General features: G+C 38.5%; 1 protein-coding gene across 1 annotated transcript in view; it reads right to left on the bottom strand.

Moving 5' to 3' along the window:
- Window positions 1–330: 330 nt before the first annotated feature.
- The window catches only part of LOC309558589 (uncharacterized protein), an 84241-nt gene continuing 68826 nt past the window's right edge, over window positions 331–15745 (bottom strand). The window contains exons 49-54 of the mRNA XM_082261667.1: window positions 14806–14900; window positions 13039–13154; window positions 11606–11770; window positions 5697–5899; window positions 3479–3582; window positions 331–609 (exon numbers count right to left, since the gene is read on the bottom strand). Of these exons, the coding sequence (XP_082117793.1) occupies window positions 458–609; window positions 3479–3582; window positions 5697–5899; window positions 11606–11770; window positions 13039–13154; window positions 14806–14900 (835 nt within the window). The 3' untranslated portion in view covers window positions 331–457. The remainder of the gene's footprint in view (window positions 610–3478; window positions 3583–5696; window positions 5900–11605; window positions 11771–13038; window positions 13155–14805; window positions 14901–15745) is intronic.

Below are 15745 nucleotides of genomic sequence, written 5' to 3'. Positions count from 1 at the left end.
CCTGAGGAGAGCAGCACGCCAGTCTTCCCCTTTGGAGTGAGCGCTAGGTTGAATTTTGTACAAATATTAGGGATACCTGTTCTTGGCATTGACATTCCTCTACACTATCCAAAACTAAAAAGAAGAAAAAAGGGCTGTAAATTCACTTTTGTTTTAGGTACATAAAGCCCATGGCCTTCAAAAATTAAGTTGGCAAGTCCTGGGTTAAATAATGACGTGATGTTGGTTTTCTAAACAGTATACTTCTATCTCCTATACAGTCTGGTTATTACATTTTTACAAGATTTAGGGTATTACCAACTTCTGCAAAAGCTTCAAGAGAGAAAATCCAGGAAATCAGGTGACAAACTAGAGTATGTCCCAAGAGACCCTTACAGCATCAGCAGGTAGGATTAGAGCGGAACGAGACGAGGGCTCATATTTAGTCTTCCAGAAGGATCTTTTAGCTTGTTCAAGTTTAGGGTAAGTTGCATAACTCTGAATAACTTACTGTGTCTACACCTGGGTAAATCTCTTTTATGGTGTCAACTGACAGAAGGAAGCAATAGCTGCCAATGTAGGACGTCACCCATTCAGCTGTGCTTGAGGTGCTAAGGGTACATGGATCTTCTGGAAGAAGAAAAAAAGTGTATATGTTGAATGAATTTTTCTATTCACAGGTCAAATGAAAGTGAAACTGAAAATGAAGAGACACAAAATGCAAAAAAACAAATGTGTAAATTCAGTGCATATCTGCGATACATGTACATTTTCCCATGCTTGATCGCTTTAAAAAAGTCTGTAAGTACAAAGAAAAAACCTCTTGCTCTGCCAGAAAACCAGCAAGCTCGTAACTTTCTGAGCTGGCAACACTGTGCCTTTGTTGAACTTAAATTCCAAACAGTGTTGTCAGCTCTGCCCAGTTTTCACCTCTCCTTAAGGTTGCGAAGATGAGGGGGAGGAGAGGGGTTGTAGTCCAGAAGGAGGGAACTAGGACTCATAACACTGCTTGGTATTTAAATGCAGCAGAGGCACTGTGTTGTCAGTCCAAACAGGAAGTTGGGAGCCCATTGGACTTCTGGCATACGATCAGATATTTTTCTGTACATCATCATGGGGAAATCTGTATGTATTGCAAAGATGTACCAAATTTTATTTATTTTTTTTATTTGCCCAGACATACACTTTTAATGACAATTTTACATAACACAGGTTACTAAGCTTGTGAAATCCATCTTTTCTTAGAGATTATAATATGCTATTTTGTATATTTTCTTTCCTAAATATTGGCCTAAACAATAGTGAAGGGACGAAAATCCACCCATCTATGGGCAGGCTGGTTGTACTGTAGTCGATCCATCGATCGACTTCAGTACAGCCAGTCTGTCAGATTTCTAGCACCCAATTAGTGCCAGCGTCTATGGCTGCCAGCAGTAATCATTGTGTTCTGCTCGCATGGAAGGATTCCTGCGCTCCTCACCAGCAGAACACAGTAGTGCTGCGGGACGGATTCCCCCATCAACACTGACCCATGGCTGCAGGAAAGAAAATTGCATCATCCATGGTTTGCTTTACATATGTTCACAGTAAAAATATTTTTTTAAATACCTTTTTAGTCAAGTAAATATAAAATACTGCGTATGGTTGTTTTATATTTTCAATTTGAAGCCAGCAGAAGCTTAAAGCAGGCCATAGACGAGTCAAAAACTGAACAAAAACTCTTGTCGATTGTCAGGTCGTTCATGTTTTGCATCTTTAGTGTACTAGCTGTGAAATACGATTTTGGTGCCACAATCGAAAGTGCCTCATCCAACATGCTGGCTTTTTTTTTTTTTAGAAAAACAAAAAAATTGATGGCACAATCGAATACGCCCTTTTCATTTTCGACTTGTCTATGGCCGGCTTTATGCATTCTCTATGGTCTCCGAAGGCTCCTTCTTACAAATTTTGTGACTAAAGATAGTCTGGAATGACTCAGAGGAGAGACCGCCCTCCCCTCTCCTCTCACCTCTCCACCCTCCTAACAGGAGAAAAGATGAGATTGATGAGGTTTTTTGCACTCTTTAATTGTCCATTCAGCAGGTTGGGGGTGGGAAAGTAACACCACTATATAACTGAATGCTAACAGAGAGAATAGTGTTATCCTCATCACTACACTGTCAAAGCAGATGTGTTAAAGATTTAAAAATGTAGTGCTTACACGCTTGTTAAGTTGATGGGGCTGTGGTGTTTCCATGTACAAACCTGCTAGGATACCTACAGAAATTTTATAGAAATGACCCAAATTTACCCACAAACATCCCGCAACCCCTCTAGAGCAGGCCCCAGTATTATTATTTTTTTCTTTTACCTTTTATTCTTTTTTTTTTTTTTTTGGCAAAAAACAGCTTTTCTTACTCTGTGTGACATTATCATTAAATATAATGATAAATATAAATATATAATAAATGTAAAATTGTTGCAGTGGCAGCTGCAGGGAAGTCAGTTTCTACTGATATAAATGTGCACCCAGAACTACATCTCCCAAGAGCCCTTTCCCTTTATAGAGTGTTTAAAGTTGTTGGGAAGGCAGAAGGTTTTTTATCCTAATGCATTCTGTGTATTAGAATAAAAAAACTTCTGTGTGCAGCAGCCCCACTCCCCCCAATACTTACCTGAGGTCCATCTAGATCCAGCAATGGTGCAGGAGTGTCTCAGCTGCCTAGGACTCCCCTCCTCATTGGCTCCTACTGCTGTCAAGCAAAGTCAGTCAGCCAATGAGGAGAGAAAGGGGGTGGGGTTGGGCCACGGCCAAATGGACACAGGAAGCACTGACTTGGCTCATGTACCCTCATAGCAAACTGCTTGCTGTGGGGGCACTCAACAAGAGAGGAGCAAGGAGCACCATAGAGGGACCCGAGAAGAGGAGGATTTGGGCTGCTCTGTGCAAAACTACTTCACAGAGCAGGTAAGTATAACATGTTTGTTGTTTTCACCTAAAAAAAATAGACTTTAGTGTCACTTTAAGCAGGCTTTTGGGAGTCAATTCAACAGCATTGCTTCACTGGGAATTAAATCAATGTATGCTTGTGGAGAGGAACAGAGAGGAAAGGGGGATCAGTCAAGTTTTGTAGTCCAGCAGTTAGCGCTAATAATGCTGGTGGGGCCTTTTGGGCAGCAAAATCACTATGTTGTCACCTCACAAAAGAAAGTTAAATGTACCCAGGATTTCTGACCAATCAACAGGTATTTTCCTCTACATGAGGAAATGTAATGGCATTGCAGAGATGTATTGCATATGTTTATTTTTGTTCTGGCAGACCCTGAAACCCTAACACTATTTTCAGTTGGATTTTCTAAGTGGCATAGATTTCTCCTGCCAATCTTGAAGTCCTAGGACACTGGCTTCATAGCCTGATAGCATCATTTTTTGTTATAAATAATTCTTCTATCCACGAGAACATGTGTCTCATTTTGTTCTGAAGTAGCACAAAACCAATATTCCCCCCCTTACGCTTACCTGAACTGATTACTTTATTATGCAAGACTTGTTGAATGAAGTTTGCTACAGCCTGCTGTTTTACTGATGAAAGACTTGAGTGCACAGCATTTATGCCAGAGACGCTGCAAAACAAAAGACACAGCATTGTATAAGGTATCCAGTGCAACTAATGCTTCATAAACTCACAAATAATTGCTCTTGCTCAGTTTTTGTCCCCTACATGCAGTGGCAGAATAAAATAAGGACAATAAGGAAAATAAGGGGGGGGGATGTATTAAATCAAAGGGGCTCTGCAGTGAACCCCCCCATAAGTGATATACCTTTACAGAGACATGGCTTTTATCTTGTTTTGGTAGTCTTGAATCGAGCAGACCCATAACATACAAGTTTGGCCCTTCCTCTCTATCTACTCTTTCCTCTATAGTTAAGGAATGATCGTAAAGAAATATATTATGTATATTAGATATACAATACCCCCGGTGGGTATTGTAAAGTGATTAAGTAAATCTGGGTATCTTTGGCTCTGTCCTATGAAGGAGATAAATGGAAAAACTAGACAAAGAAAAATGCCCAAAACCAGGCCCCAAGGGGTCAATGAGTGTGTGGACATGCTAAGGAGCTAGTGTGACCACCCCCTCAGTGGGCCCGTATACACATACGGAGTCTCCATGTAAAGACAGAATAAAGGGGAAAAAAAATATTAAAATTGGTTGATCAAGTAGAATAGTTGGGTTGCTCATGTTTCTATGTATATTGGTCATTGATGAATCTGGGTATGCCCAATAGGCTCTATTTGAATTATAATCTCTAAAAATAAATAAAGATGAAAAAAAAAAGGTGATCAGCAATTGCAGCCTTTGTATAAAGATCATACACAATAGAATGAACACTCAGAAAACGTGGAAGCATCAGTTAGATATTATCTGCCATCATATATCGAGTCATTTTCAAAGAGTTCATTGCTCCATCAAAGATCCCATTTAAAATTCAAACAATGCATCCTAATCCTGAAGAAGCAGTTCACAAACCCATGTTAGACACAGAAATCACATATGTCAATGTTCACTAATCCATACAAATGATCCATTTAAGCAAGTGGGAGGGTCATGAAGTTAAAACAGCTGTGGCTCATGGTATAATTAATCCACACCTGAAAACATGGCTCTATTATCACAAGTTATGCTCAAGTCTGCCTCATTGTCTGCTAAAATCAGCTGTGTATGACCATCTTAAAGACTGGAAAATTGGAAATATTACTTACAAGGCAATCCACCATGTGCCTGAGGTAACACAACAAGGAAATCAGTAGCACAACCATGAAATATTAAATATCATGAAAAATGTCAAAAAAAAATGGTATCATTAAATTGTGAAAATAAATAAAGGTTGACTCCCCCTGTGATGAAGTCAGAAATGACGAAACACGTCAGGAGTGACTATACGGCATCCGAAAATAGCCGACAGCACCTGGCAAGTGTCTCCTAATGATCTGTCACACCAGCGTGGAGAGGGTGAGATCACTAAGGAGGTGCTCAAGCTGTCCCTGCAAAGTTTCATTGGCGGTTTTATTATTATGACTGTGTGAGTGAAAACATTGAAGTTTTAATAAATGTAAACAATTGAAAACGGTATCACACTAATGGTAATTGTTCCTTTTTTCAGGTGTCCGGATTTGATATATGGGAGGAGTGGAGAGAGTGAGAGGTCTGCACATTAATCATCTGGGCAGCCAGGATTAACCCATAAAGTGACTTTAGCCTTGTCCATGAGAGTGGAAAGGCATTGAGTTTCGGTGAGTGGCCAATTTATTAGGAGTGGATCACACATTGGTGGTGGCGTGTGAGGTGTATTGACAATTGCACACTGGAGAACGTTTTCTTCTCCGGAGCGGGTCACCTATATGCATTTTGAAAATTTTGCATGACGAACTATCTTTTCAAAAGGACTATGCATAAAGGATTAACTTTATTTATTTTTTACAATTTAATGATACCGAATATTTTTTGACATTTTTCATGATATTTCATATTTCGTGATTGCGCTACTGATTTCCTTGTTGTGTTACCTCAGGCACATGGTGGATTTGCTTTTATATTATATGTGTGTTTTTAATGTAGCAGCAGTAAGTAGGTTATATCAGATATTGAGTCACTACTAGGTTATCTAAGCGCAGGGGACTACTATATTACATGTTATTACACTGTATGGCAGTTTATTTATTTACATAATTACTTACAAGGCCTTGAACTGAGGACAGTCAATGGTGAGAGGTATGTACTCTAAAATGGTTGCATTGAATGATGGTAAAAGGAAAGAGATTCTGTTCATCCATTCTTGGACTTCTGCCACAGTAAAGGTATCAAATCTGTTGAGCACGGTCTGCGCAACGGCATCCAGCAAAGCTTCTTTCACTTTTGAGTTTGATAGCAGAGTTGGGTCCTTAAAGACAATTAAATACAAATGTTATCCTGAGTTCAGCAAACCCTGTAGAAATTGTTCTTTTAACACTTTGCATACATGGCATACATACTGTACATAACCTTCCTAGGTGAGTTCCTAAGGCACCTCTAAGATGTCATAACCACTGCTTGGTTAAACACCCGATCTGCATAGTTTTTTAAGAAGAATTCGTAAATTATATCTAAAGCCAAAACATTTTGTTTGTTTTGGATGTTTGTGAAGATCCTTAGTTATCCATATCATTGTATAGATAGAAGTAGCATTTATATTACAACTGAACTTGTTACATAACGTTGAATATGTTTCACTCCTAATCCAAGTAGTTTCTTTAGCTTTAATAAGTATCAGGAACGTACACCAGCATTTTTAGGAACAAGGGTAACTCAGTTATTTCAACCTAGTCAACCTAGAATAAGTCAAAGCAGATTGTCCAAGAACATGTGTGTGAAAACACACTGCCAAAATTATATTTTTATATTCTATGATGTCATAAAGTGTGAATTGTTCAAGTTAAAGGCTGCGGGAGTTACATTTGGTCAAATCATTGGGGCAGAAACTTTAAAATGGCATTAAATATGAGTAATAGATGGTTTTGAAGGTTGTCACTCCTGTTTAGGAATGGTCATTCTAGTCTAATGCAGATATACTCTTTAAAGCCCCTTGCCAGTTACCCTCTCTATTTGTTTTGTATGTTTCAGACTTTTTGGCCTTTGCAGTCTATGTCCCATTTGGGAGATTTCTCTTCACTTCCTGTCCTAAAGATATCAGAGTAGACTGAAATTCTACATTGTACACTGTTACTGCAATGCGCAGATGGGAAGCCAGGGTAAGAGTTTGCCTAACCCCATTTATTTGTTAAGAGAGACAGAACACAGACTCACAGACGGAAGAACAGCAATGGACATTAGCCAGAAAAAACAAACGATAAAATACGCGGAACACTGCCCAAATAATGCAAATCGGGAGGGGGTGTGTTTTTTTTTTTTTTTTTTTTTTTTTTTTTTCTCCCCCTCTCCTGCTTTGCGGGGAGTGGCCTTTCTTACAGATGCGAACTGTGTGGGGGGACTGGGGGAGGGGGGGTCGGGGGAGTGGGGGGAGGAGGGAGGGAGGGGAAGGGAGGTAAGCTATACAAAGGAAGCAGGATAGCCCCCCCCCAAAGCCGGAACGTCCTTCCAACTGAGGAGGGAGGTATATCGTGCTAACCCATTAGAGCACCACCCCAAAGGAATGGGTATCAGGGAGAATGACCCAAAGAAACAACTAAATACCCTAAGATCAAAAATGGATCAGAAAAACATCAACATGAGACGGAAGGGGACGGAGGCGGGGGGGAGGGGAGGGGGGGGGAGGGTGAGAGAGGAGGGGAAGGGTAGGGTTAGGGAAACTCTCCACTGCCAAAAAAGAAAAGGAATTTTAAAAGCCTGCCAGACTAACAACACTGGTAGTATGCTGTTAGTGGAATTTAAATTGATCCGGTGCCCCCCTGTTTGTGGAGGAACTGGATCAAGTAGAAGGAAAAAAAATGAAAGATGAACAACTAAAAATAATAACGTACAATGTAAGAGGATTAAACTCCCATACAAAAAGGTATAAGATATTGGAAGAGCTGAGGAGAGAAGCAGCAAATATTGCTTTTCTACAGGAAACGCATATCTCTCTTCACTCGAATTTAAAACTTTTTTCTAAACACTTTCCTAAATGGTATTACGGAGACTCACCAATAGAACGTGCAAGAGGAGTAGCAATAGGAATAGCTGGAAATACAGAATTCTCCTTAGAAGAAATGAAAACAGACCCGAACGGTCGATACATTTTCCTTAAGGGACAAATAAGGGGGATGGAGCTGACATTGGCCAATATTTATAACCCAAATAAAAAACCAAGTGAATATCTGGGGAGAATCCTGTATGATCTAGAGAGCTTTAAAAAAGGCTACCTGATAATGGCAGGAGATATAAATTTTTGTTTAGATCCAAATGTCGATAGTACATCGGGAGTAAGGACGTTAGGAGACCAAAAACTGAGGAAAATAAGGGTAAAGTTACATCAGAGCCAATTAGTAGATGCATGGAGGGTTCAACATCCAAAAAAAAGAGACTATACTTACTACTCCTCAATACACTCGATGTACTCAAGACTGGATTACTTTTTTATTGACCACCGCCTGTTGGAATTTGTAGAAACTACAGAAATAGGCACAATCACACTGTCAGACCATGCCCCCCTAACCCTAACAATCAAGACACCGACACACCACAAAAGTATGGGAACATGGAGGTTAAATGAAGAACTAATTCTAGATGAAGAAATAGGAAATAGATTAGAAAAAGAACTAGAGCTATTCTTTCAAGAGAATGATACGCCAGAAATATCATCCGCTACACTCTGGGAAGCACACAAAGCGTATATCCGAGGGATATTAATAGCCAGTGCCTCAAAAAAAAAGAAAGAGAGGTCCAATCAAATCAATACACTCATAAGAGAAATATATGATCTAGAACAAAAACACAAAAAAGAATTTAAAAAAGAAACAGAGGAAAACCTTATAATTAAAAGAGATGATTTAAAAGATTTATTGGAAGAAGAATCTAGAAATCACTTCAATAGGATAGCTAGATACAGATACAACTTTGGAAATAAACCAGGGAAATCCCTAGCAAGATTACTGAGGAAGAAAAAATCAAAAAATTATATAGAAAAAATCAAAAACAGTAAAAATGAAACAGTAAATCCAACTACAGAAATAGCTAAAGCGTTCCATGCCTTCTATAGTACGCTATATAACGTCCGGAAGAAAGAAACCTTAAAAATAAGGCAGGAAAGAATAATTAATATCCAAAAATATATTGAGGAAGCAAACCTGCCCAAGATCCCAGAAGATAAATTGGAACTTCTTGAAGCGCCAATTACTGAAAGTGAAATAAGAGAAGCATTAAAAACCACCCAAAATGGAAGGAGTCCAGGTCCAGATGGATACACAATAAAGTATTATAAAAGATTTAAAGAAATATTAATACCAAAAATGCTAGAATATCTGAATAAAATAGGGAAGGAAGAACTAAGAGAAGAATCTCTAATGGCATATATAACGGTCATACCGAAAGAAGGGAAAGATCAAACCCTATGCTCTAGTTATAGGCCAATCGCGTTGTTAAATACAGATACAAAATTATTTGCGAAAATTTTGGCAACGAGATTAAAAGATTTATTAAAAATGTGGATCCATCCGGACCAGACTGGATTCGTTCCAGGTCGAGAAGGTAAGGATAATGTTATACGCACCTTGCTACTTTTACAAAAAACAACAAAACATGAAGTCCCCTCCATCCTATTATCAATTGATGCCGAAAAGGCTTTTGATAGGGTCGACTGGGACTTCATGAAAGAAACCATAAAAAGTTTAGGGATTGGGCTAAGAATGAGGCAATGGATAGAAGCATTATATAATAACCCCACAGCAAAAATAAAAATAAACGGAAGCTTATCAGAGAAATTTGGAATGAGTAATGGGACAAGACAGGGGTGCCCTCTGTCACCCCTATTGTTTGTGTTAACCCTGGAACCATTACTGGCAAAAATTAGACAAAATGTAGACATAAAAGGAGTGAAGGTAAATCAAGAAGAACACAAAGTCGCAGCATACGCCGACGACTTGCTTTTCATTGTCACAAATCCAAGGATCACTCTCCCAAATATTCAAAAGGAGCTAAAAGATTATGGAAAGCTGTCAAATTTTAAAATAAATCCAATAAAATCAGAGATTCTCAACATAAGGTTAAATACTCAGGAAGAACAAAGTATAAAAACACACTTCCCATATATGTGGACAAAAGAAAAATTAAAATACCTAGGGATATATTTAACTCCTCAAACTGAAAAATTATATCAAGCTAATTATATACCGTTACTGAACGAAATAAAAACAGAAATAAGAAAGAAATCAAATGGTCAAATCTCATGGATTGGAAGAAACAATGTTGTTAAGATGTTTCTTTTGCCAAAAATCTTATATACCTTCTCTTTATTGCCAATAAACATCCCCGCAAATTTTTTTAGGGTAATTAGAAACCTACTGACAAAGTATATATGGCAGTGGAAAAAACCCAGAGTACAGTACAAGATCCTGACAAGAAGCAAAGCACAGGGAGGATTAGCCACCCCAGACATAGAGAGGTATTATAAGGCGGTAATTATTACACGAATGGTGGACTGGACAAAAATAGAAAGGAGAGAAAAAAGATGGGTAGAGATAGAATGTACACAAAATAATAACCAGTTACACAAAACAATTTGGATTCCACCAAAATATAGGGGAACGCAGGGAGCACATGAGTTGACAAAAGTAGTTTATAAAATATGGGATGGAATAAATAAGCAACTGAAATGGGAATATAACTCACCAATGATAGCATTAAATGGCACTAAATATTTCCCACCCGGGGAGGAAGAACGGGGGGGAAATTGGATAGGGAACACTCAATTAAAAGATATTTTACACAAAGGGCACATAAAAACACTTCAGAAATTAAAACAAGAAAATAATAATATAAAAATAGATAATTGGAGATATCTCCAGCTGAAACATTTTGTCAGCTCATTACCACAGCCGATTAGGTCGGAAAAAAATCTCAACAATATCGAGAAACTGAGTTACTCTCTCATGCAAAGGCATGGAGTGTCTCAGATTTACAAAATGCTGACGGAATGGCACAGTATGGAGAAACCTCCATATATAGGAAAATGGGAGAAAGAAATAGGAACACACTTGCAAGGACAGGAGCTAGGGATTGTACTGGGGATGGCAGGATCCACAGCCATAGATGTCAGTACTACAGAATTAAACTACAAATGTCTATACAGGTGGTACATCACCCCAGAAGTGATAAACAAATACCAACTAGGCAAGACAGATAAATGCTGGCGGGACTGCGGCAACATAGGTACAATTTATCATTTATTTTGGGACTGTCCCAAAATAAGAGATTTTTGGCTAGAGGTAAGGCAACTGATTGAAGACATCACCGAAATAAAAGTGCCGGACGATCCATGGGCATGCCTATTTCACAAAACAACAATACCTTTAAAGAAATATAAAATGACTCTGGTCCCAACAATGCTGAATACAGCAAAAGGAACCATACCAAAAAAATGGAGAGAAAAGGAGAGTCCGAAAATAAAGGAATGGTGTAAAAAGATAAATAATAAATATAATATGGAATACCTATGTAATACACAAGAGGAGATTCCAAGAAATATGATAAGAAAATGGGGGAAATGGAAAGAATTTAAAAAATCAACTAAATATATTGAGATAAATAATTAGCATATCTACTATGGGGAAGCATCTTAGAGCGAAACGGCTGGCAAGTAGGGGAGGAATTCTGGGAGGGAGGGGGAGGGTGGGAAGGGAAAAATGTATATGTATTTCTTTTGTGTGCCTTTTTGATGCATAATGTAATTATGTAACTTGTGAATCTAAACCAAATTGGTGGAACTCTGTATATTGAGATTTTATATGCAAATAAAAATAAAGTAAAAAAAAAAAAAGTAATAAAAAAAAAAAAAAAAAAAAAAAAAAAAAAAAAAAAAAAAAAAGAGAGACAGAACTTAGTTGCACTGATTTCGTATCTTGAACCAATCAATCCTCAACAACCCTAAAAAAAATTTTTTCAATTAGTTCCTTACCAATGCAAGATTTTGTCGCAACCCATCTATGAAACTGGACAGATCGTTTATGTTTCCATTGAAGGTGACAATCACACTTGATATAACTGTAACATTTTTGATGACAGTGGTTACAGAAGTTACAGCAGCCAGCTGGGTGGAGCTCAAAAGATCTGCACAAGCCGCCTATAAAACAAAGGAAATACTTATAAATTCATAATTTCAGATCAGTTCCCATCTCATTGCCCAAGACATCCAGATTCACTGTGTTTTGATATTATATTGTTCTAAAATATGTTGTCCTAAATTATCTGTCAGTCACGTACCTGAAAGAGTTTGTTAGCCTTTTAAAAAAAAAAAAAATGAAAAGGTGACCTAACTCACACAGCCCTCCCCACTCCCTCATTGGCCATTGCATGCACCTTATATGATCACCATCTTTGCTTTTCTCGATGGCCAGTATAACAGTCAGGTGCTTTAAAAGGTCACAAAACAACGCTAGATGCTGTAGAGCAGCATATTGTTCACAATGACGAGTGCTAATTGGGTAGTGCTGGCCGCGTGACTGCATATACCAATGTGAATCTCTGTTTCTCTGCTGGAAGAAAGGATTTTCTTCTCATTGATCAGTGCAGTCCGATGGCCAGTGTTGACCAATAAGCACTTCCCATTGCTTGCATTCTGTTGGTACACAGCCTCCCGGCCTGTGTGGTGATATTTTAAAGTGCTTGGCCATTATACCGGCTGAAGAGGTTAGTAGGTTATATAAAATACATTCAGCACAACTAGAAGGGTAGGGATGGTTTTTGTCCTAAAAATTGTCAAAACTATACTAAGGTGCTCCTTGCTCCTAGGGGTGATCAATTCAATGTATTGCTGTATTCATGACTTTGTTGTTTCTGTCTATATATGTAATGTGGACACTATGGAGGTCCTGAATTTATCTGTTTTTTCTAAATAAATATGAATTATTTTATTATTTTGTGTAATTGCCCTTAAAATCCCAACTTAGAGGAGAAGTTTATTTTTATACATGCTGTTTAATCTATGGGATGGTGGCAATACATGCCGCCAGTGGCTTGAGATTTAACGAATTAATGAACATGTGGGCACAAGCTGGCCACCAAAATACCTCAGCTACCTATTGCTGTTAGAAACTCCCTCTAGACCGATTATAGCTTACATCCTTTCCCTAAACTAGTCAGCCGGGCTTCACTATATTTCCTTCTCTTGTTGTCTCTCCTTGTCTCTGTCTCACCTCGCCAAATCCCCCCCCCCCCCAAGATGCTTTGGACTCTGAGATTAATATAATTGATTAATGTGAATGGCTCCAGTTGCTTTGGAAGGTGGCAATACAAAGTAACACTGTAAAAACTCTTTGCAACTATCAGGTTATTTCATTAGCATGGCAGGATGTGGCAGAAGCACAAAAAATATATTTTAAACAAACTTACCACATCAAAGGTAGGGTTCAATGCGTTGATAACACTCCACGATCCTGCCTGGATGTATCCTCCCCAGTATGTCACTACCCATGATCTTGTGTCAAGGTTACCCAGGCAGGCAGAACCTAAACATACATTTGTTTTGTTAGGAACCATAAGGTCAAGATTATGCATGGCAATAAAGATTAAAGGTCTCATTTACTCAAAATGTATGTGCAAAGTTATAAATAATCTCTCTTATTGTGATTTGGTCTGTTAAAGCAAACCTTCCAGTAAAAAAAAAAAAAAAAATGTACACCTTTTTGCCAGCCTCCTGATCCGCCCCCTCAAAAGAATAAATGAAAAGCTCAACTCTAGAAGGTTTCCCCCCCCCCCTTCATGACCAGGCCATTTTTGCGATACGTTACTTAAGCTGACAATTGCACGTGTCGTGCGACGCTGTACCCAAATAAAAAAATAGAGATTGAAAGTCTCATTTACTTAAAATGGATGTGCACACTAATACATCATTTTTCTTATTTTGCTTTGGTCTGTTAAAGCAGACCTTCTATTAAAAAAGAATGTGACACTGTACCCAATAAAAATGTATGTCCTTTTTTCCCCCCACAAACAGAGCTTTTTTTGAGTGGTATTTGATCAAAATTTTATTTTATGCGCTATAAACAAACAAAGACTAACAATTTTGAAAAACTAAACTATATTTTTTTACTTTCTGCTACAAAACATATCCAATAAAAAATGTAATAAATCGAATTAATCAATTTAGGACAATATGTATTATGCTACATATTTTCGATAAAAAGGTTATCCCAATAAGCGTATTTTAAATTTACGCAAAGGTTATAGTGTCTACAAACAATGGGATATTTTTTATGGAATTTTTATTTACCTATTTTTTTTACTAGTAATGGTGGTGATCAGGACTCTATAGCAAGACTTTGATATTGCGGCGGACAAATTGAACACTAAGTGACACTTTTTTGGGGACCAGTGACACTAATACAGTGATCAGTGCTAAAAAATATGCACTGTCGCAGGGAAGGGGTTAACACTGTGGGTGATCAAGGGGCTACATGTGAGCCTAGGGGAGTGATTCTAACTGTATGGGGGCGGGGCTTATGGGATGAACATAGAGACCTGTGATCCTATATAGAAGGATCACAGGCGCTCTATGATCATTCCAGAGAGAAGAACGGTCAGCTGTGTTTACAACAGCTGACCGTTCTTCTCTCTCAACGGGGAGCGATCGCAGGTGTCAGGTGGCAATCAGAGCCGCCTGCCCTGTGCATCAAAGTCCCCGCTGCCGAGTGGGGACGGGAGCACGCTGCCGGCAGCGCACGCTCGCCCCCTAGCTTCAGGCGCGCGGCCGACGTACACCTACGTCGGTTCGTGCAGGAGGGCCAGTAAATCGGCAGCGGGCGGTCCGGAACTAGTTAAAAACTGTTCTTTCTTTCTGCAACCAATTTTATGGGGTTGATTTACCAAAGAAGTACAAAATGTTTAACTAAATTAGTAAAAAGTTTAAGTTGTGTTCTGTTTTATCATATGAGGTACAAGCATATATTCTCCTTTCCATCCTTTGCACATGACTGAGAGTCAAAATAAACATAATTTCACCTTATTCACAAAGCTAATGCAACATTCTTTTTGCAATGTGAACATTCTCAGTTCCTTTAGTAAGACAACTCATAGGAATGTCATGAAGGTGAGGCAAAATATAGCAAGCTTCGCTGGTGTGTAATTTCTCTCAAAGTTTTTGGATGTCAGTTACTGTACCTGAGCTTGTTTGCTGTGCTGACAGAACTGAGTTCACAAAGTCAAAGACAGCAGTGGGGTTTTCAGGATTTGTAACACCAATTAAGGGTTCCATGCTATAGAAGACAAAAAAAAAGAGTTATCTGGGGTTTTCTGGAAAGTGGAAATATACTACCTTTAATCACCTTTTCTATCACAGAGATCAATAAAGACTGATTGTGAGGGATGGACCTTTTGCCATTAGCTGGTGGACATTAATGGACACAGGTGCTATCTGGTAAGCACTTAAAGAAACCAACTATCGTTAAAAAAGAGACGGATGGCTACACATCACTCTTGGGTTACCTCCCCAAATATATTAATCCATTTAACACAGCCTACTCCCAGCTCAACCAATCCTGAGAAAAGTGGAAGTGGATAAAAAATATGCCTCGATCTTATAAAATTTTCTTTACACCAATATAATTTAAAGAAAGTACCACAGGCAGGTCAGAGCATGATCTTGACTTAGAGGAGTACTTGGAAGTATCAGCATAGGGGGCAAACACAACCCATTGGCCCTTTTGAACCCAGTGTTCCATCGGGCAGTAGTTATAGACGAACAATACATATTGTTACCTATCTTGCAACTTCAGCTTCTTTTGCAGTTCTTGTCATTTCATTACATGACATTTCAGAGCTGCAAATTAAGCATGTGCTGGAAGACTGGTGGTAATATCAAGTCTTAAAGGGGAACAAGTAGCCAACTAATGCTCATTATGTGCCACTGACTGTACATCCTACTCGGAATGATGTCTAAATGATTAATTATCTCCACTCATGGCCACCAGCTTCACATTTCTAACTTGTAGCCCAGTCCTCCATTGGCTTAAAGCAGTAGTATACTCATTCACATTACTTTCCATTAGTTGAATTATAGCAGTGCATATTATTTATTTACACTTTTCTTTCCTCCCTTACC

The sequence above is a fragment of the Pelophylax lessonae genome (assembly GCF_965119305.1).
Source record: "Pelophylax lessonae genome assembly, chromosome: 6".
Taxonomy (NCBI): domain Eukaryota; kingdom Metazoa; phylum Chordata; class Amphibia; order Anura; family Ranidae; genus Pelophylax; species Pelophylax lessonae.
The sequence above is the reverse complement of the archived record's forward strand: the minus strand, read 5'-3'. Positions and strand labels throughout refer to the sequence as shown.